This window comes from Halichoerus grypus, chromosome 7, assembly GCF_964656455.1.
Source record: "Halichoerus grypus chromosome 7, mHalGry1.hap1.1, whole genome shotgun sequence".
NCBI classification, from domain to species: domain Eukaryota; kingdom Metazoa; phylum Chordata; class Mammalia; order Carnivora; family Phocidae; genus Halichoerus; species Halichoerus grypus.
Genome location: NC_135718.1, coordinates 112,921,675 through 112,944,022, shown reverse-complemented (window position 1 = coordinate 112,944,022; position 22,348 = coordinate 112,921,675). Strand labels below are relative to the sequence as shown.

Sequence of the window (22,348 nt, the reverse complement as noted above, 5' to 3'; positions counted from 1 at the left end):
GTTAATTTTAGCCATTCTGACTGGTGTGAGGTGGTATCTCATTGAGGTTTTGATTTGGATTTCCCTGATGCCGAGTGATATTGAGCACTTTTTCATGTGTCTGTTGGCCATTTGGATGTCTTCTTTGGAAAAATGTCTGTTCATGTCTTCTGCCCATTTCTTGATTGGATTCTTTGCTCTTTTGGTGTTGAGTTTGATGAGTTCTTTATAGATTTTGGGTACTAGCCCTTTATCTGTTACGTCATTTGCAAATATCTTCTCCCATTCTGTTGGTTGTCTTTTGGTTTTGTTGACTGTTTCCTTTGCTTTGCAAAAGCTTTTTATCTTGATGAAGTCCCGATAGTTCATTTTTGCCCTTGCTTCCCTTGCCTTTGGCGATGTTTCTAGGAAGAAGTTGCTGTGGCTGAGGTCGAAGAGGTTGCTGCCGGTGTTCTCCTTTAGGATTTTGATGGACTCCTGTCTCACATTGAGGTCTTTCAACCATTTTGAGTCTATTTTTGTGTGTGGTGTAAGGAAATGGTCCAGTTTCATTCTTCTGCATGTGGCTATCCAATTTTCCCAACACCATTTGTTGAAGAGACTGTCTTTTTTCCATTGGACATTCTTTCCTGCTTTGTCGAAGATTAGTTGACCATAGAGTTGAGGGTCCATTTCTGGGCTCTCTATTCTGTTCCATTGATCGATGTGCCTGTTTTTGTGCCAGTACCATACTGTCTTGATGATGACAGCTTTGTAGTAGAGCTGGAAGTCCGGAATTGTGATGCCGCCAGCTTTGCTTTTCTTTTTCAACATTCCTCTGGCTATGTGGGGTCTTTTCTGATTCCATACAAATTTTAGGATTATTTGTTCCATTTCTTTGAAAAAAGTGGATGGTATTTTGATGGGGATTGCATTGAATGTGTAGATTGCTCTAGGTAGCATTGACATCTTCACAGTATTTGTTCTTCCAATCCATGAGCATGGAACGTTTTTCCATTTCTTTGTGTCTTCCTCAGTTTCGTTCATGAGTATTTTATAGTTTTCTGAGTACAGATCCTTTGCCTCTTTGGTTAGATTTATGCCTAGGTATCTTATGGTTTTGGGTGCAATTGTAAATGGGATCGACTCCTTAATTTCTCTTTCTTCTGTCTTGTTGTTGGTGTATAGGAATGCCACTGACTTCTGTGCATTGATTTTATATCCTGCCACTTTACTGAATTCCTGTATGAGTTCTAGCAGTTTTGGGGTGGAGTCTTTGGGATTTTCCACATAAAGTATCATATCATCTGCAAAGAGTGAGAGTTTGACTTCTTCTTTGCCGATTTGGATGCCTTTGATTTCTTTTTGTTGTCTGATTGCTGTGGCTAGGACTTCCAATACTATGTTGAATAGCAGTGGTGATAGTGGACATCCCTGCCGCGTTCCTGACCTTAGGGGGAAAGTTCTCAGTTTTTCCCCATTGAGAATGATATTCGCTGTAGGTTTTTCATAGATGGCTTTTATGATATTGAGGTATGTACCCTCTATCCCTATGCTCTGAAGAGTTTTGATCAAGAAAGGATGCTGTACTTTGTCAAATGCTTTTTCTCCATCTATTGAGAGGATCATATGATTCTTGTTCTTTCTTTTGTTAATGTATTGTATCACGTTGATTGATTTGCGGATGTTGAACCAACCTTGCAGCCCAGGGATAAATCCCACTTGGTCGTGGTGAATAATCCTTTTAATGTACTGTTGGATCCTATTGGCTAGTATTTTGGTGAGAATTTTTGCATCCATGTTCATCAGGGATATTGGTCTGTAATTCTCCTTTTTGAGGGGTCTTTGTCTGGTTTTGGGATCAAGGTAATGCTGGCCTCATAAAATGAGTTTGGAAGTTTTCCTTCCATTTCTATTTTTTGGAACAGTTTCAGAAGAATAGGTATTAATTCTTCTTGAAATGTTTGGTAGAATTCCCCTGGGAAGCCATCTAGCCCTGGGCTTTTGTTTGTTGGGAGATTTTTGATGACTGCTTCAATTTCCTTAGTGGTTATAGGTCTGTTCAGGTTTTCTATTTCTTCCTGGTTCAGTTTTGGTAGTTGATACATCTCTAGGAATGCATCCATTTCTTCCAGGTTATCTAATTTGCTGGCATACAGTTGCTCATAATATGTTCTTATAATTGTATTTCTTTGGTGTTGGTTGTGATTTCTCCTCTTTCATTCATGATTTTGTTGATTAGGGTCATTTCTCTTTTCTTTTTGATAAGTCTGGCCAGGGGTTTATCAATCTTGTTAATTCTTTCAAAGAACCAGCTCCTAGTTTCGTTGATCTGTTCTACTGTTCTTTTGGTTTCTATTTTATTGATTTCTGCTCTGATCTTTATTATTTCTCTTCTCCTGCTGGGTTTAGGCTTTATTTGCTGTTCTTTCTCCAGCTCCTTTAGGTGTAGGGTTAGGTTGTGTACTTGAGACCTTTCTTGTTTCTTGAGAAAGGCTTGTATTGCTATATACTTTCCTCTTAGGACTGCCTTTGCTGCATCCCAAAGATTTTGAATAGTTGTGTTTTCATTTTCATTGGTTTCCATGAATTTTTTTAATTCTTCTTTAATTTCCTGGTTGACCCATTCATTCTTCAGTAGGATGCTCTTTAGCCTCCATGTATTTGAGTTCTTTCCGACTTTCCTCTTGTGATTGAGTTCTAGTTTCAAAGCATTGTGGTCTGAAAATATGCAGGGGATGATCCCAATCTTTTGGTACTGGTTGAGACCTGATTTATGACCTAGGATGTGATCTATTCTGGAGAATGTTCCATGGGCACTAGAGAAGAATGTGTATTCCGTTGCTTTGGGATGGAATGTTCTGAATATGTCTGTGAAGTCCATTTGTTCCAGTGTGTCATTTAAAGTCTTTATTTCCTTGTTGATCTTTTGCTTAGACGATCTGTCCATTTCAGTGAGGGGGGTGTTAAAGTCCCCCACTATTATTGTATTGTTGTCGATGTGTTTCTTTGCTTTTGTTATTAATTGGCTTATATAATTGGCTGCTCCCATGTTAGGGGCATAGATATTTACAATTGTTAGATCTTCTTGTTGGATAGACCCTTTAAGTAGGATATAGTGTCCTTCCTCATCTCTTATTACAGTCTTTGGTTTAAAATCTAATTTGTCTGATATAAGGATTGCCACCCCAGCTTTCTTTTGGTGTCCATTAGCATGGTAAATGGTTTTCCACCCCCTCACTTTAAATCTGGGGGTGTCTTTGGTTCTAAAATGAGTCTCTTGCAGACAGCATATCGATGGGTCTTGTTTTTTAATCCAATCTGATAGCCTGTGTCTTTTGATTGGGGCATTTAGCCCATTTACATTCAGGGTAACTATTGAAAGATAGGAATTTAGTGCCATTGTATTGCCTGTAAGGTGACTGTTACTGTATATTGTTTGTGTTCCTTTCTGGTCTGTGTTCCTTTTAGGCTCTCTCTTTGCTTAGAGGACCCCTTTCAAGATTTCTTGTAGGGCTGGTTTCGTGTTTGCAAATTCCTTTAGTTTTTGTTTGTCCTGGAAGCTTTTTATCTCTCCTTCAATTTTCAATGACAGCCTAGCTGGATATAGTATTCTTGGCTGCATATTTTTCTCATTTAGTGCTCTGAATATGTCCTGCCAGTCCTTTCTGGCCTGCCAGGTCTCTGTGGATAGGTCTGTTGCCAATCTAATGTTTCTACCATTGTAGGTTACAGATCTCTTCTCCCGAGCTGCTTTCAGGATTTTCTCTTTGTCTCTGAGACTCGTAAGTTTTACTATTAGATGTCGGGGTGTTGACCTATTTTTATTGATTTTGAGAGGGGTTCTCTGTGCTTCCTGGATTTTGATGCCTGTTTCCTTCCCCATTTTAGGGAAGTTCTCTGCTATAATTTGCTCCATTATACCTTCTGCCCGTCTCTCTCTTTCTTCTTTTTCTGGGATCCTAATTATTCTAATGTTGTTTCGTCTTACGGTATCGTTTATCTCTTGAATTCTGCCCTCGTGATCCAGTAGTTGTTTATCTCTCTTTTTCTCAGCTTCTTTATTTTCCATCATTTGGTCTTCTATCTCACTGATTCTCTCTTCTGCCTCATTTATCCTAGCAGTTAGCGCCCCTATATTTGATTGCACCTCATTAATAGCCTTTTTGATTTCTACTTGGTTAGATTTTAGTTCTTTTACTTCTCCAGAAAGGGTTTCTCTAATAACTTCCATGCTTTTTTCAAGCCCAGCTAGTATCTTTAAAGTGATGATTCTGAACTCTAGATCCGACATCGTACTAATGTCCGTATTGAGTAGGTCCCTGGCAGTCAGTACTACCTCTTGTTCTTTCTGTTGAGGTGATTTTTTCCGTCTTGTCATTTTGTGCGGAGGAGAATAGATTAATGAGAGAACAAAATGCTAGCAGGGTAACAACATCCCCAGAAAATATACTCTAAACAAATCAGAAAAGACCTGAAGCAGTGGGAAAAGAAAGGGAAAGAGAGAAAAAAGAAAAAGAAAAAAAAAAGGAAAAAGAAAAAGATAAAGATAAAAACAAAAACAGAACAAAACAAAATAAAACAAAAACGGAATATGATCAAATATGATCAGGCTGGTTTATAGATCAGTGCCACACACTAGATTTTGGGTGTATTTTGGTCTGTTAAAAGAAAGTGCCTCCCAAAATTTTAAAGAAAGAAAAACTTATATATGTACAAAAATAAGGGTTGATATGATGAAGGGATGGAATATGAATGTAAAGATGGAAATCACAAAAAATTTTAAAAAAGGAATTGATAAGTTGTTTGAAAAAAGAAAGAACAGGATTTAAAAAAAAAAAAAGAAAAGAAAAGGGAGAGAATGTGATCAGGCAGGGGAGTAGAAAAAAACCATACACTAGAGATTTAGAGTATATTTTGATCTGTTAGAAGAAACTATCTCAAAATTTTAAAGAGAGAACAACTTACATATATATGCCAAAAATACAGGTAACTACTATGAAGGGATAGAATATGACTCTAAAAATGAAAAATAAAAATGTTTTTTAAAAAAGGGATTGATAAGATGTTGGTTGAAAAAGGGAAAAAGAAACATTCAAAAAAAAAAAAAGAAAAAAAGACAGTTAAAAAAAAATAATTAACTTTGAAAGACTAAAGAATCATGGTAAAAAAGCCATGGGTTCTATGTGCATTATTCCCCTAGCGCTGGAGTTCTGCCGTTCTCACTGATCTGTAAACCTGGTCTTGGCTGGCTGTTCTCGCTGATCTTCTGGGGGAGGGGCCGTTGCCGTGGTTCCCAAATGTCTTTGCCAGAGGCGGAATTGCCCCACCCTTGCCCGGTCCTGGCTAAGTAATCTGCTCGGGTTTGCTCTCCGGAGCTTTTGTTCCCTGCATGGTTTCCGTTCAGCTTTAGAGGCGGAGAGTGAAAATGGCGGCCTCCCAGTCTCCACCCCGGAGGAGCCGAGAACTCGGGGTCCCGCTCCTCAGTGAGCCCCCAGAGAAAAGCAGTCAGTCACTCCCGTCTCCCTGGTCTCCGGCCGCACTATGTGCTCACCCAGCCTGTGACCGCGCATTTCTATCTCTGGCACCCGACCCCGTGTGGAGTCTCCAAACCCAGCAGATCCCTGCGGTGCGCTCCCACGCCGCTCCTCCCGGGGGAGAAAGGTGAGTCTCCCTGGATCTGCCACTTGTTGGGTCCCTGCTGGAGGAGCAGTGGCCCGACTGTGCCCTGGATCACAGTTTATGGCAACCCCAAGCTGAGAGCCCATGCCTGGGCTCCTTCTCTGCAGCCGGCTTCCCCGCTCCAATACCTGGGAGCTCTGCCGCACTCAGGCACCCCCGGTCTTTCTGTGACCCCGAGGGTCCTGAGACCACACTGCCCCACGAGGGTTCCACCCCCCACTTAGTCACCAGAGTGACGTCCCTCAGCAGAGCAGACTTCTAAAAGTTCCGATTTTGTGCTCCACGGCTCTATCACTTGCCAGAAGCGGCCAACGGAGGCCCCTCCCCCGCCGTCTATCCTCCCAAATATCGCCTCGGATTCACTTCTCCGCACGTCCTACCTTCCAGAAAGTGGTCGCTTTTCTGTTCAGAGAGTTGTTGCTATTCTTTTCTTCGATCTCCTGTTGAGTTTGTAGGTGTTCAGAATGATTTGATCCCTATCCAGCTGAATTCCTGAGAGGAGACGACAGGCTTGGGATTTCTTTCATAAGATCTTTTTCCATCCACAGCCTGGAAGAAGTCAAGCTTCCATGCCTCTCTATCCCCAGGCCAGCAGGCCAGGTTTTCTTCTATTGCCTTTCATAGAAGGCTGACTACCAGTTTTACATAGGGCATTTAATTTCAGCCCCCTGCTCTGCACAGACCCGAGGCTTCATCTTGCGTTCCTGCCCCAGCTTTAGAACATGAGCTCTAAAAGAGCAGCATCTTAAGGAGTGCATTTCTCAGGGACTTCTTAGATGTGATTGAACTAAATTCTGTCTTAGCGATGAAGTCCTGCATCATTTGATCCACAGTCATATATCCCTGACTCAGATTATCCTCATGGACCACTTGGCTTCAGCAACTCACCACGCTGACCTCTTTATTCCTGGTACCTTTGGTCCCTCCTTCTTGCTTTTGAGGTTGACTTAGAGTCTTTCTTTGTTTTGTTTTACAGTTTGTCAATTTGTCAAAAATTTTCCAGCTTTTCTATATGTTCGAGGCAGGAAGAGGGATTCCTATGTCTGCTCAGTCTGCCATAGTGATAAGAAATGTTCCCCTCTTTTACTTCCACCTTATCCTATCATAGAAGTCACTAGAATATGATCTCTTCTTTAGGATGTTTGTGGCAAAGTGGATGGTCCCAGTCACATTTCCTTATTTATTTTTCCCGTCTAGGTTTTGGAGTGTCGCAGACCAAAGCCATCATGACTCTGGTCTCTGGGATTCCAATGGGCCCACCCCGGCCTCCACTGCAGAAAGCCTCCAGGGAGTTTATTGATGATGCAAAAGCTAAGCTGAAGAGCCTGGATTTCCTTTCTTCCACTGATTTAAAGGATGGAAACTTAGAATCCTATAGCTAGTGCCTCTCTATCAAATCAGAGTGTGTACCTTGAATGGTGCCTTAATTTCTCAAGGACTTTTTAGATGAACTTGAACTAAACTCTTTTCTAGCAAATGAAATCTCACCCAATCAACGAGTACTTAAGTACCTTCTAAGATCCTAAAAATGTTTTATTTTGTGAAGGGGCAAAAACTCTAAAAGGAATCATGAGCCCTGAGTTATTCAATATTTCACAAAATTTTTGTGGAGAAATTTCTGCTTATATGGATGAAATGGAATCAAGAAGAAAATTATAATGATTCATCCCATCTGCCTTTAGGAGCTCCCGTTATCTTGATTTCTGATTCTTAATCCTATTTTAATTTTTTTTTTAAATTTTAAACCACTATAATGTACTTCCATTTTAATAAATATTCATTTGGAGTCTAGGACAACTCTGAGCTACTTCATTTAGGCAGATACATTTACTTCAATGCCAAATTACAACATAACTCAACTCTACACAACTATTAACACACCCGCTCACTTGGCTGCTCAGCCTAATTCTAGAATATCTGCTTTCGGATTCACTGTGATGTCAGTTTTCCCCCAAAACACTGCATTAGGTGAAGACTTGCTTCAGTTCTTATCACTCAAGGGCCCATTAGAATAGCTTTTCACAGAACAAAGAAAAGGCCCTCCCCAAAGATGAACTCAAGTCTCCACTTCTTGATATATAGAGAACTTCTCAAAGCTCAAAGTCTCAACCAAAGAGCTCTCCTCTGGGCACCACACACTTCCCCTTTCCCCACAGGAAGTGAATGGCTCCCCCACAGTGCCCTGAATGTAAGTGAAGGCCAATGTCCCCTCTATTGTGAGCCCAGGGGCTAACTGTTATTTCCTGGTCACACTTCAGCACATTTCGAAGATTTGGGGAGGACCAAAAGATTTCACTCTCACTATCCCTACATACCTTCTTTATTCTTTTCTTTCTCAGTAGTATGGCTGTTTTAGTCTCCTTTCCAAAAAACCCTGGTTAGTGCTTCCTAATAACAAAGTGTATTGCCAGTCAACCCTTGGTGATTGTAAACCTGACTATCCAGTCTATCAATTACTGAGGATTTTTTTTTTTTTAAGATTTTATTTTATTTGAGAGAGAGAATGAGAGAGAGAGAGCATGAGAGGGGGGAGGGTCAGAGGGAGAAGCAGACTCCCCACAGAGCAGGGAGCCTGATATGGGACTCGATCCTGGGACTCCAGGATCATGACCTGAGCCGAAGACAGTCGCTTAACCAACTGAGCCACCCAGGTGCCCAATTACCGAAGATTTTTACTCTTTTTTTTTTTTTACTCTTTATATTTTATCTCTGAAAAGGAGAACTTTTTCAAAATGAGAATTTGAAATTATCTGTGGATTCAGTTACCATTGCCAATTGATCAGTTAAGAGTTGTTATATTTATGGCTCCTCACTCCTCTTTTTGCTCAGGAATGACATGTGCTGTTTTCTCATATTTCTACCTCCTTCAGGAGTAAGGCATTGGAATAAGAAATTGAACTGCAGTGGTTTATGTGAATTTATATTCTCTCACTGAAACATTTCTTTATAGCCGTTAATTTCCTAAAGGAAGAAAAGGGAGGTTTTTGGTTCTGAAGAGGTCATATCCTTACTTAAGTATACTAAAGTCAAATTAATTTTTTCTATGAAGATACATTTTAGCTATCCACTAGGCAAGATTTTTTTTTTTCTGTTTTTCTGTTTTTGTTTTTCTGAAGTCAGTGCTTGGAGAACTTTGAAGATGGTTAAGAAGAGCTTGTAAACACAAAGAGAAATAAGATGATTTTTCTTCAGTGACCAGGGTTGAATTTAACTCTGTGTGTTCTAACATCCAACTCCTTGGAAATGAATGTTACATAGCAATAGTTACTAATAATGCCTTTTATCAAAAGTAAATTTTTGGAGTATTATGAATTTACTATTACCTTTGAGTTTAGTCTTTAATATTAAAACTAAAATAATGATGTGAAATACTTCACTCAGCACGATACTAAAAGCGGATTTTTAACCTCTGTTTCAAGATGGAATTCTGAGATCAATTCACTGGGGATGGTGGAAGGACAAAGTGATTCCAGGGACTGGTTTTACTTAGGATCTCTTGGGTTTATTCACAGATGTAGGAAAATGCCATGGTGTGTGGGGCACCGGTGGAGGTGGGGAATGGGTAATGCATGCTCTTCTCCAGAAAGGCTGTTTGCTACAACTTGAGAGAAATTTCCTCTTTATGATCACATGAAGAGCACATAAAATCCCTTCTGTCAGGAATTTGGAACCTGAGGGAAGGCTGGGTTGGGCTGGGCTGTGCTAAGGGACATTCTAAAATGACTGCAGTCCAAGACCAGGCACCCACCTGGACTCACCCGGGCTTTTCACATAAGGAAGAATGGAGTGGGACTTAAATGCCTGTCAAAGCAAGAAGAGCAAAGAATGGATCTAACCCATTTAATCACTGTCCTTATCACATGCTCACTCAACCCCAATTTCCTTCAGTTATACGGAGAAGGAATCTTGGAATCAAAGTTATACAAACAGCAGAGCTAAGCCCTTGCTAGAGGTGGGGCATCACCTTGCACTTTGGGTTTCTGGGGCTAAGAAATGGCTACTTGGTGGACAAAATAACTAACCCAAATCATGTTTTCTCTGCCAACCCCTTTGGTGACTCTTGAGAGATCATTTGATACATAGGACACTTCAGCATTTTAAGTTAGACAACCAAAAGAAAAACCTTACAGAAATTTCCTAGATCTTAATCGTGCAATTAGTAAACATAATGGAATGGATTCCACCAAATGTGTATAGAACCTGTATCCAGCAGGACTTGTCACCTGTATCTGTATACCAGGTATAGGGAGTGTTCGAGTTCTATGCCACATGGACCACCTAGGAGCTTGGACATCAAGTTCACCTCCAGTATATTTTCTACACAGCAGCTAGAATGACCTTCATCAATGCCAGGTTCCCGGATTTGAGCCAGATGTTGGATGAGGTCCTGTGCGCACAGAAAATTTTTTCAAATATCAACCTTTGGTGTAAGGGACAGGCCTCTTGCCCATCACCAAGCACACGTAACAAAGTTATCATTGAGGTCCTGGAAGTGGGCTCCCACTGATGGGCAAGCACATCAGGGGCTCAGAGTGATCTATATATAGTCCAAGTCCAGTTGGCCCCATTTAAGGTCCCCTGCCTCGGGTGGGAGGAGGTGGCACAAGGACTACAAATCGCATTCCTGGGAATCCTTGGACTGCAGTGCAACAAAGTGATTCACCTCAGGACTCGAGGGAATGGGTACATCTAAACCCATCTCTTACTAAGAGCTGCAGGTAATATTCACAAGCCTGGGCGGTCTGCAGGTTGCGGTTGCTATCTGGACTCCCCAGAACATTGACCCAGTTAGTATCGTCCTTGTCCTTTCCCTAAGGAAATAACCTCAGTCAGCTTTGAGGTCCCAATTTGAACATTCCACTGAGTATTCTCTACCTTTTGCTCTTTCACTTGTCTGTACAGAATTGCAGTATCTGTGGGTCTTCCATCAAGATCACTGAATCTGGCCAGAGGAAAGTGCTGGAGAATGGTGGTGCAGGAGGAGAGAGACTAACTCCCACAAAGCAGTGAGGGAAGTGTCTCTGTGTCCCTTAGACTTCATCTGAGATTAGAATCCTGGGAAGGAGCCAGACAGGTAAAGAGAAGCAGAGGGTATATTCCTGGTGGTAGGAGCCAAAGATCTGACAATTCCAAGCCACAACAGAGTCTGTAGAGTGTGAAGATCTGAACAGAAGCCAGTGGGCCAGAGTTCAGACACTAAGGAAAGAATAGGAAGGGAAATAGTTTAAAGGGACCGGAAGGAGCCAGGTCCTGTAAGGCCTTGTAAGTCATAGGAAAGTTAAACTAAAGATGTTACTCTGTGCTTTGAGTGTAAAATAACTATAAGTTGCCCAGAAGATTGAAAAATGGGTTAAGGAAATGGTGCAGAAGGAAGAAAAGTTTACAATAAGGCTTAATTATATTGCAGCTTACGTACAGCTATATATATTGTTACAAGTTTTTGTTATTATATAAACTTATTTTGTGGAAAAATACATTTTTCTATCTGGAATTTTTTGTTTTCTTGGGTTTGGATAGTATACATCATGATTTTTCTGGTTAAAATTAAGCAAAATTTTTTTTTAATTTTGTGGCTTTTTATTTATTTAGCAGTAGGGTGAATTAAACATGAAGGAAGGATAGGTATGTGCATAGTCTGTATTAGATAATTCTAACATTTAAAATATGTACAAGTACAATTTTGCTGGTTGGTTTTTTTCTTCTGCTGATGCTCTTGGTACTTTTTATCCTCATATTTTGTGATTTTTAAATGTGTTTATGTATAGTGGAACCTTATATGTAATAATTATTTCAAGTCTGGATGGAAAATGCATTCTACCAAAGAGGATATGATTTGAATTCATCCAGGTGATTTCTCTCTGCTGACTAGTGACCACTTTAAAATAATTGACTTGAAATTTTTGGGAGCATCACAGGAAGTGAATCTTTTTTTTCCCCCCTTACCAGATATCTAGTTTGTAACAGACAAGCTTTCTTAATATGCTCCTCCTCTGGGTTTGTTTTTTGTTATTTTTGTTTTTTTGATTTGTTTTTTTTATTTTGTTTTATTGTTGCTATTGCTGTTCACTTTTCACTGCAGGTGTAAGGCATTCTGACTTATGGGTATATCTCAGCCTCTGTTCACTTTTCACTGCAGGTGTAAGGTATTCTGACTTATGGGTGCCTCTCAGCCTCTGTTCACTTTTCACTGCAGGTGTAAGGCATTCTGACTTATGGGTACATCTCAGCCTCTGCACTTTGGGCAGCCTCCAGGCTTTGTCTCCTTTCTCCTAAGCCCCATGCAACTTTCAGTGAAAGGAAGCTCAAGTCCATCAGGGATCAGCAGACTCTGTCAGGGTAGGCGCTTACATCACGGTTCTCTTGCCTCTTTGGCCTCTTTGCCTCCCCCCCTCTTTGGATTCATTTTTCCCTTTAACTTTTGTTTACCTTTAAGGCATATTTTTACTTTGGTGGCAGCATAGCAATGCATTTTTTTAATTGTATTCAACACTTTTTTGTTATTTTTTTCACTAGTAGATTTATTTAGAACATCTCCATTTTTTTTCAAGTTGTTGGAATCTTTCACTTTAGATGCTTCTTTTAAATAGAATAAATTTATATTTTGCTATGTGTTCCAATCTAAGAGTCATTTTCTCTTAATAGGTGAGTATATCCCATTTACCTTCATTGAAAGTTTATTAAAAAGGGGGGGCACCTGGGTGGCTCAGTCAGTTAAGTGTCTGACTTTTTTTTTTTTTTTTAAGATTTTGTTTATTTATTTGATAGAGACAGAGCACCCAGAAGTAGGCAGAGCAGCAAGCAGAGGGAGAGGGAGAAAAAGGCTCTCCGCTGAGCAGGATCCCAGGACCCTGGGATCATGACCTGAGCCGAAGGGAAATGCTTAACGACTGAGCCACCCACGTGCCCTGGTGTCTGACTCTTGATCTCACAGACATGAGTTCAAGCCCCGCATTGGGCTCCATGTTGGGCGTGGAGCCTACTTAAAAAAAAAAAAAGAAAAGAGAAAAAGAAAGTTTTTAAAAGTAGTTTGCAAAGGAAAACATTTGTTCATGAAAATACAGTACATTCTGTACTAGTATCCAATAGGAAATTACAAATTCTGGATATGTGAAACTATTTAACACTAAAAGAAGGTAACATCTCATTATCTTATAGAAATGTATTAGTATCCATGAAAGCTGGTGTAAGCAGGCAACAAAATGCTCCAATATACAAATGCATGGGAAAATAAAACCCCACACCTTAATATGGGAACCATTAAAGCAAATGTGGATATGGTGTTTCGGTGGCTACATAAGTAAGAAGCATGACAAACTGTAAACTAAATCTAAATGAGTTTCTATAGGATAAAGGCAGAGAAAGCAAATATAATTGTAAAGCGGAACAAAGCAAGTTGTGAAATCCAATGAACTTGAATAAACTTGTAGGTAAACAAATGGCTCCGTAGAAACTGGTACAACAGATACAAAAAAATAACACATGAATGATTTCCAATGTCATGTTTGCTTGTAAAAAAAAAAAAAAAAAAAGCAAATCTTCACTGATAAATATGCACAGCAAGCCACAAAAATGAATTCTGATAGAAACTGGCATTTCAATGAATACCAGAACTATATAACAAGGAAGAGAGTAATTTTAAAGGTATCAGATATATTACATTCTTTATCCTCAAAATCTAGACAATCGTTTCTGCTGGACTCCAGATTATGTACTTCATCTGTGACATTTGCCATCCTGAACAAGTCATCAGTCCCTTTAAATCTCAAGCTGTTATTAATAACATTATTAATTCCACTCTTAATAAATTGAACTTTCATCCTACTATGTTCTATTTGCTGTATCTAGCATCCCTCAGGCCCTCTCCTCATGGTCTCCAGTTCTGTATTGTGGGCTCAGCTAGTGGGCATACACAGTTCCACTCAGCAGCCTCTCTCCACACTTACAGCACTAAGTTTGAACTTAATGTTAGGCCAAAGCCTCCCTGGCTTTCGAGCCATGGGTTACTGTTGGTAACGCATTTAAAACTAAATCTTAGAAGGTAAGATTCTATGACTTGTTATTTTGTGAACAAAACTAGTCCAGTGGGCAGAATAGGCATCCTTACTGGGATATCCTGGGTTGGTATATTTTGTCCTTAAAAGGTGGCACATCACTTTTTGTGCTTTGGGACATACTGATCACTGCAGCTCACCCTGGATTCCTTATGGATATACCCCTTGCCATTCTCGCTCTAGGTGGGACCTAATCTTTTCAACAGTGCATGCGTACAATGAACACAAGGTAGTTTTCACGTTTGTTTTTTTTTTAGGGGAAAAAAAAGTTTTAAATATGGTATATGTTAGGTCCTGAATTTTATATGCTTATTTATCTATTCTTTGTAGTTAGTTTATGATGTAGGTTCATGACGTTTCATCGAATTTCTAAGGTGCTCTTGATTGTAAGACATCATTTGATACACCTCTGAGGAAGAAAAAAAAAACACTGATAAAGTAGAACATGCCATCTCAGTCTAGAGATACCAAAATGCTTTTTAAAGTGTATTTTAGAATTGATACAACTTAGCATCTTCCCATTTTAAAAATGAAGTAACTATGGCTAAGAGATGTTAAATATCTTATGGTCACACATGGTCTGTGGCAGAGCCAGAATATGAATCTTAACTGGGTGACACCAGACTATATTTCACACTGAGAATCTTAAAACTGTATGTCCACTTTTAACAATATCTCTTAGCTAGTGTTGTCCCTAAGATTCAAGCCCAAGGACCTACTGATGTAGTGGAGAGTTGGGTTCCATAGAGTATGGAATGACAAACAGTATACCATGGTTGTATGACAGGCAGAGTTGCCTCATGGTTATAAGTATGTGCTCAGATCCAAGCTGTTTGGGTTCAAGTCCTGGTTCCACTGCTTACTAAGTATATGACCTACAACATTTTATTTAACTTCTCAGTCTTTCCGTTATCTATAACATGAGAATTAGAATATCCATCTCCTGATGTTATCTGTCTCCTGGTTATTATGAGAATCACACCAAATAATACAGATAAAGTTCTTAGAACTGTATCTGGCACAACATAAACACAGTGAAGTATTAGTTTTTACAGCTATCCAAGGCATTCGGTATAAGCTCTTTATACAACAGAGAAACATTACATCACTGGTAAACCTTTTAACTAATAGCTGGCAAAATAAAGTTGAAAATGATACTAAACCCAGGGCAAGAACTGCAATAGAAATTTGCATTTATTATTAATGGAGCCCAGATGATAGTGCCACTCTCAGATTTTTTCCTAGGTTGGAAGTTTTTACTGTGTTTCCATCTAACCATAGAGGGTAGGAAATGAAAAATATCTGTGGGCTCTTGAATGAGCCATGTGTGACTATTTGGAACCGTGACGTACACAATGAGACAATGCCTTTTGCTAACTGATTTGAGAAGAACAAGCAAGTCGAAGAGGCCTGGGTGAGAAAAGGGAAAGCAATGAGTCATCATCACTAAAAGATGTGCGTATGGGATAGGTAGGTAGGTATGTGACACGACTTTGTATTAAAAATGTCACTCTTGAAGCAGTGTGATGAGTAGAAGACAGAGACAGGAAACAGGTAAACCATTGGGTGGCCTATTGCAGTTGGTACCCAGTGGTGAAGCTCTAACCTAAGGAAGTGGCAGCAAGGAATGAAAGAATAGACAGAACCTAGATATAGAAGATACTTGTTTTTGTTATTTATTCCATGTAACAAATCACCCCCAAACTTAGCTTAAAACTGCAAACATTTATTAACTCATGCAGTTTCTGAGAGTCAAGAATCCAGGAGCAGCTTAACTGGGTTGTTCTGGCTCAAGTGTTTTATAAGGTTCCAGTCAAGTTATTGGCCAGAGCTTCACTCATCTCATGGTTCAACTGGGGCTGGAGAATCAGCTTCTAGGTTCACTTACATAGTAGTGAGCAGACCTCAGTTCCTTGCTGGCCATTGGCCAGAGGCTTCAGCCTGCTTCCTCTGGAAAGAGAAAAAGAATGTGCCAGAGCCCAAAACAGAAATCATAGTCTTTTAGAGCAACCTCAGGAGTGACCTACCATCCCTTTCTGTATGCTAGTCGTCAAAAAGACCAGTCCTAGTACAATGTAGGATGGGACCAGCCACTTAAAACACTTCAAACTTAGCATCATAAAATTTGTTTACTCTTTCTAAGAGCATATAGGATCACAGTCTTTTTTTTTTTTAAGATTTTATTTATTTTGGGGGCACCTGGGTGGCTCAGTCGTTAGGCGTCTGCCTTCGGCTCAGGTCATGGTCCCGGGGTCCTGGGATCGAGCCCTGCATCGGGCTCCCTGCTTGGCGGGAGGCCTGCTTCTCCCTCCTCCCCTCCCCCTGCTTGTGTTTCCTCTCTCGCTGTCTCTCTCTCTGTCAAATAAATAAACAAAATCTTTAAAAAAAAAAAGATTTTATTTATTTTTGAGAAAGAGAACAAGCACAAGCAGAGGGAGGGATAGAGGGAGAAGCAGGCTCCCTGCTGAGCAGGGAGCCTGACGTGGGACTCAATCCCAGGATCCCAGGATCATGACCTGAGTCAAAGATGCTTAACCAACTGAGCCACCCAGGTGTCCCAGGACCAACCACAATCTTTTAATGTTCTATCCAGAATGTGACCTACAGAAATGTGAGGTAATAACCAAGTGTTGAGTTAAGCCACTAAGTTTATACTAATTTATTAAGTAGCAATAGAAAACTTAACTTTGAGATGATTTCATGGAAATGGTACGTTCAACCTACATTTTCTTTTCCTTTAGTCTCTGAATTTCTTCTTTAAAAAGCTGCCCAAGGTCTTTTAAGTTCTTTGAAATCATAATCAGAAGACTCAACTATTTCTAAGCCCCCATTATTAATGATAATTGAATTAAAGGCTACAGAGCTGGGGCCACATTTTAATACAGTATTAAATATTGCTTTGTTGGAATTCTAATACCACAAGACATTCAAAGGGCTGTGGTTTCCCCCATTGCAGACAAAAACTAAAACTAAAAACAGAGGGGCCAAAGACGCAATCAAGAATGTTCATAGCAACTCTATTCATACTCTATTCAACTAGAAATTATTCCAATGCCCATCCTCAGGGGAATGGATAAACAAATTGTGGATAATAAAACGGAGTACTAACAGCAATAAAAAAAAAAAAAAAGACTGCTATATCTAACATGAATGAATCTCAAAAATATTATGTTGAGTGAAATAAGCCAGATGCAAAACAGTATATACTACATGATTCCACTTTCGTGAAGTTCAGGAACAAGCAAAATGAACTCTTGTGATAAAAGTCAGAATGGAATTTACCTCTGAGAAAGGACACAAGAGAACTTTGTGGATGATAGAAATGGCCAATATCTGGATTTGGGTGATAGGTCTATTGGTGTATACACAGATTAAAAAAAAAAAAAATGAAGGGCTATACATTTAAGCGTTGTTCATCTTCACATATATGTAAAATAGCTCAGTTAAAAGGACGGCAATTAACTGAATTAATTATGTATGAAAATTTGGGGTGAGTTCTTTTAGCATAGTCTGTATATAACTAAAAGCGTGGTGATCTGCCAGAACAGTTCACCCCCTTGAGGGAGGTCAGGGAAGACTCATGCTTGTGGCCCAGTCAGGGAAATCACAGACCTTTCTTACAAGGGATTGACTAAAAATGGATCAGAAGGAATGAAATAAAATGCAAAACCTGTGGCCACCAGCTCTGCTTCCAAGGGAGGAATTTGGATCATATGGAGAAATAACAGCCATTTATTCCTCCACCATCTTCTCCTCCCAAATATCCAGGTATCCATGCTGCAGACCTTTCCTACTAAGAGCTTAGGTCTTTACCATAAAGAGCTGCCTTGGCCTGTGGTAGAGTTTCCCCTTGGAGATGTCTTGTTTTTAACTGATAATCTTTGGACTTCCTTGGCTGGTAAGATCATGGTGCTCAAGGCACTTTGGAACACAGACACTTTTCTGTTTCAAACTTTATCCAGCCCTACCTGACTTGACCTGTTACCTCTTTTCTTCTTTACAGGGGGATAGAAAGAGCCTGCAATGTTCTTCTCCTGATTCTCACATGGTTCCCTTCTTGTCTGCTATTCAGATGTTAGCTTAAATATGACCTTCTCAGGGATGATATTTTTAACCTCCAGTTTAAAATAGCCACCCACTCAAATTCTATCCCAGCATTATATTTAATTCTCTGCATAGCAACTTATTACCAGTGAATATTTTACTTGCATCCTTTTTTATTGACTGCTAAAATGCAAGCTTTCATCGAATCTATGGCTTTATGTCTTCATTGGTTTTAGGGAATACTTCTTCAAATACTGCTTTTTCTCCATTCTATCTCTCTTCTACTTCTGAAACCTTAATCACATGTACATTAGATCTTTTTACCATGTTCCACTCATCTTTTAGGTTCTTTCATGTATTTATCATTTGTTTTTCTCTGCAAGGTCAATGTGGATATTTTCTACTGATCTATTTCCAATTGACCAATTCTCTTTTCTGCTATGTACAATCTATTAACTCATTAATTGAGTCCTGAATTTCGGTGATTCTATTTTCACTTCTAAAATTTCTATTTGATACTTCTCATTTATTCCAGCTCTCTGTAAATTACCTCCAATGTTTTCATCTATATTCTTGAATATATTAATCACAATTTTTATAAAGTCTCTGATAATTTCAACATCTGAATCATTTATGGGCACATTTCTGTTATATTTTCTCCTCTTGATTTTCAGTTATTTGGCCTGTCTCCTGGCTTGCCGGAGACTTTTTTTTTTTAATTTGGGGGATTCTATAAAGAATTGTACAAATTATAGGTCATTCTGTCTTCCTCTTCTGGCAGAAAGAGAAAGGTAAAGCACTTTGGTTCAATGAGGAAGTGAGATGATTTAAGGCTGGTTTTCATTCCCCTGAGTTTGTCCTTCCTTTTAGAATGTACCTCTGCAGGGGGTGTCAGATGAAAGCCTGGTCTCTCTCTTCCTTGGTGAACTCCAGGTTTTGTCTCTCTAGTACCATAAGGCTCCTGAACGCTCTACCTAGCTTTTCAGCCTTGCAGCCTCTTTTTTCTACATGGCTTCTTGATCTCTTGCCCTGGGCAGCTTAGGAATCAGTAAATGTATCAAAGTGAAAAGTGACACAAAAGCTCTGCTGTTCCCTCCTCCCCAGGATTTTAGCCCCTCAGATATTAGCTGCCTTTCTTCTAATGCTTCAAACAGCTGTCTTGTTTTGGAGTTGCTTCTGGCGGGAGAGTTGGTCTGATAAAAGCTACTCTATCATACACAGAAGTCATCTCTAAATGCAAGCTCTATGAGAAAAGGATCTCGTCTGTCTTATTTTAGGCTGTTTCTTCTAGAATAGTGCCTTGTACCAAAAAAAAAAATAAAAATAAAAACAAACCCACCCCTCAATAAACATTTAATTAATATAAATAAGAATTAGACCCTATATCTATCCTTGACATCTGTATCATTTACAGTCCTCCGTATCTATCCAAAGGAACCTAGAATTGTTCATGTCTCCCTTTTAAAATAATTCCTCACCCTCATTTCTCTCCCCAACAACAGACATCCATTCTAATGCGTTTAATGTGTATCTATTAAAAATATTTATGCAAAACACCTGTCATATTAAATTTACATAAATGCTGTTGTATAACTTATTTTGTTCCTTTTTCTTTTCACTACCCCTGTGCCCTTAAGCTCTGTGTATATCCAATTCATTTCTTCTGACAGCTGCATTGGATTCCATGGTTAACATCCACTGCATTTTATCTATCTAGGGAAGAGAACCAAATTGCCTCTAACTCCCTGCCAACAGAAATAATGCTGTACTGAATATATTTTATATGTTCTCTTCATGCTTATGTGAAACTTTTTTATATATGTATACCTTGTCATATATATATCTATATATGTGTATATATATATATACATACATACACAAAAATGTATCAAGGAGCAGACTAGTTTGATTTTAACCCACACAGTTTGACTAAATAGTACCTGATTTCTCTCTAGAATGGCTGTACTAGTCTACTTTTTTACCAGCTGGGCATGGTGAATCTTATATCCCAACATCATCACCAACATTTGACAGTATTCACTTTCCTAATTCACTTTCCTAATGTTTGCCGATCTAATGGGCATGTGGTGATATCTGTTTACTGTTTTCATTGTATTTCTCCTGTTACTAATACTTTTGAGCCTCTTGAATATGCTTAGTGACCTGTTGGTTTTCCTTTTCTGAAATTGCTTCTTGCCCTTTGAGGATTGCTACATTTTTCTTGTTGGTTTGAAGGAGTTCCCTGAATAGTTTAGAAGAGTTCATCATCTCTTGACAAGCTTAAACATCATGAATATCTTCCTCAACTCTGTCAACTATGCATTAACTTCATTGTGTCTTTTTTTTAGGCGATATCCTTTAATATAATCAGTGACTTTAATTTTTTGCCTATGGTTTGTACTTTTGAACTTTCAAGGGGACTTTTTAAAATAGATCTTCCCATTAACCTGTCTGATATCCAGATTCCATGGATGCACTTGTGAGAGTGCTGGAAGAGTTTGGCCCACAGGAGAACTTGGGACTGGATACCCTCCTGGAATGCAGAGAGCACCCAACTTGTCTTCCTTCTTGGACTTTGCCTTTCTATTCTGCACTTTCACTTCTTTTGCCCTTTTATATGCTCTTAATGTAAACCTACCCATTTTAACCTAATTTATTCTGGGTTTGGAAGTGAAAAGAGTATAAGGATTCTGGGAGGACACCGAATACAAGGACCCTAGCCTATTCAGCAGTGTGGGCCACTTCCTAAGACTCTGAAGTCAAGCTACTCCAGCGGTCAGGAAGTCTCTGTGAGCCTTTTAAAAAACAAACCAAACAAACAAAACTTCATTCCTGTCTGGATACAGCATTGTATATGGTAGTACAAGAGTGTTGAAGGGTGCAAGTGTCACTGGTGTTCACAAGCTTATGAGTTGGCTCAAACTTTACCAGCACTAACTTCCTCAAGACATCATGACCCTGCTTAAATCCTAGTTCTGGTTGCAGGCTCTCTTATTCCATTCCCCCCATCCCTAACCCTCTGCTTATTTGAGAAACAGAGGAAGAGCAATGAACCAAAACATTCTCCCTCATTTTTCATCTTACATTTCAACTATAGGTGTTGGTGATCATCAACTTATTCTCCCTGGCAGAAACTTTGCCCCAGTCCATTGAGTTGGCAGAAATAACAAATGACATGAGAAACTTGGCTAGTATTTTTTTATACACCCTACAGATTGAATTTAATACATATACTTATAACCTTTATTTTCTACCAAACTCAGGAACTAAGTCAACTCTTCCATAACTAATTTCTAACCAGAAAGGTCAATGTGAAATATTAAGTACCAGTAATACTACTCTATCCTGCTTTGCTAACATCTGTAGTCATCTACCTAGTCATATACTGGGGACATCTAGTTGTTGTATTGAAATCTGACCACACTGTACTTCTGGAGCAGGTTTGGAAGCTTCACTTACAAACGTTAAGATCTAGTTGCTAGTTGCCAACAGCAACCTACAGAGGTAACGCCAGTTATGGCCCACAATCCCCTGGGAACTCTAGCTCTCAGGAGCAAGGCCCAAATTAATGAACCAACTCAATAATAAAATTCTCCATAGTTCTTGGAAAGATCCACCTCTGAAAGTTTTATTTATACTTAATATGCTGACACTTTTGCTGTATTCATTATCTGCTACAAAACATTTGCAATCCATGTATGCTGGTTGAATTTCCCTTATCATAAATAACTATCAGGAACCTGCTGCTTTAAGCACCCTGAAAGGTACAAAAAAAAAGATTAAGGTCTTTCTCTGAATGATTTTACTCTTAATTGAAGACAGCAAACACGTGAAGAAAATAAGAGTAAATGCTAAACTGTTATTCTGACTATAGGAGCAACAGAGTTTTAAAGGGATTGATCACTATGAGCTAGAAGAATCAAGAACAAAAGACAATAAAAAGTGAAAAATAAGGATGGATATGGTATGATGGGCCCAGACAATTGATTAGTCTGGAATCTCTGAAACAACCCCAACTTGAAATATTTTGTATTGTTGCCTTCATGGGAAGCACTACAGTTCAAAAATGTAACAATGACTACTACAATAGCTAAATATACAAATTATTCCAAAGACTCTGAAGACAAAAGGTTATCCAATTTAAGCAAAAACAACCTTGCAGGGTTTATCCACTCATTCGGCTGGTTTTTACTGAGCACTTAAGATGTGCCACACACTGCAGTGAGTGGCCTCAGCTAGCCAGGCAGGTTTCCTGCCTTCCCTGAGCTTATTTCTTTCAGAAGACACTGGCATTAGAGTATCCGAAGCACTACAATAACAAGACCTACTGAACACCTATTATGTGCCAAGTACTTCGCTAAGCACTCTACATAGCACCTAAGATTTCCAGTTCTGTCTTCTACCTTTTATTTGTCATCTACCGGAAGTCCCCATGATAGAAGCTATGAAACATTTTGCTGCGTCAAAATGCTACAGGTCCCCAACTCTCAAAAACGTTCAAAAATAGGAAGCAAAGGAAGTATCCCCGCTGGAGCGCAGCAGGCCCAGCGCCGCGGATCTCCCTGGCGACCCGACGGGACGCCGGGAAGTGGTAGCTGCGGCCCCGCCCCTCC

At 39.5% G+C, this 22,348-nt stretch overlaps 1 protein-coding gene across 14 annotated transcripts in view; it reads left to right on the top strand.

Annotated features, from left to right (window-relative positions):
- The window catches only part of NPL (N-acetylneuraminate pyruvate lyase), a 47,203-nt gene extending 33,506 nt beyond the window's left edge, over positions 1–13,697 (top strand). For 8 of the 14 annotated variants that reach the window (XM_078078079.1, XM_078078075.1, XM_078078077.1 and 5 more), the window contains one exon: positions 13,320–13,697. In XM_078078079.1, coding sequence (XP_077934205.1) covers positions 13,320–13,682 — 363 coding nt within the window. In that variant the 3' untranslated portion in view covers positions 13,683–13,697. Of the gene's footprint in view, positions 1–6,837; positions 9,010–10,542; positions 11,468–13,319 lie in introns of those variants that run through there. The other 6 variants (XM_078078086.1, XM_078078085.1, XM_078078083.1 and 3 more) reach the window with 4 other exon arrangements.
- Positions 13,698–22,348: the final 8,651 nt, after the last annotated feature.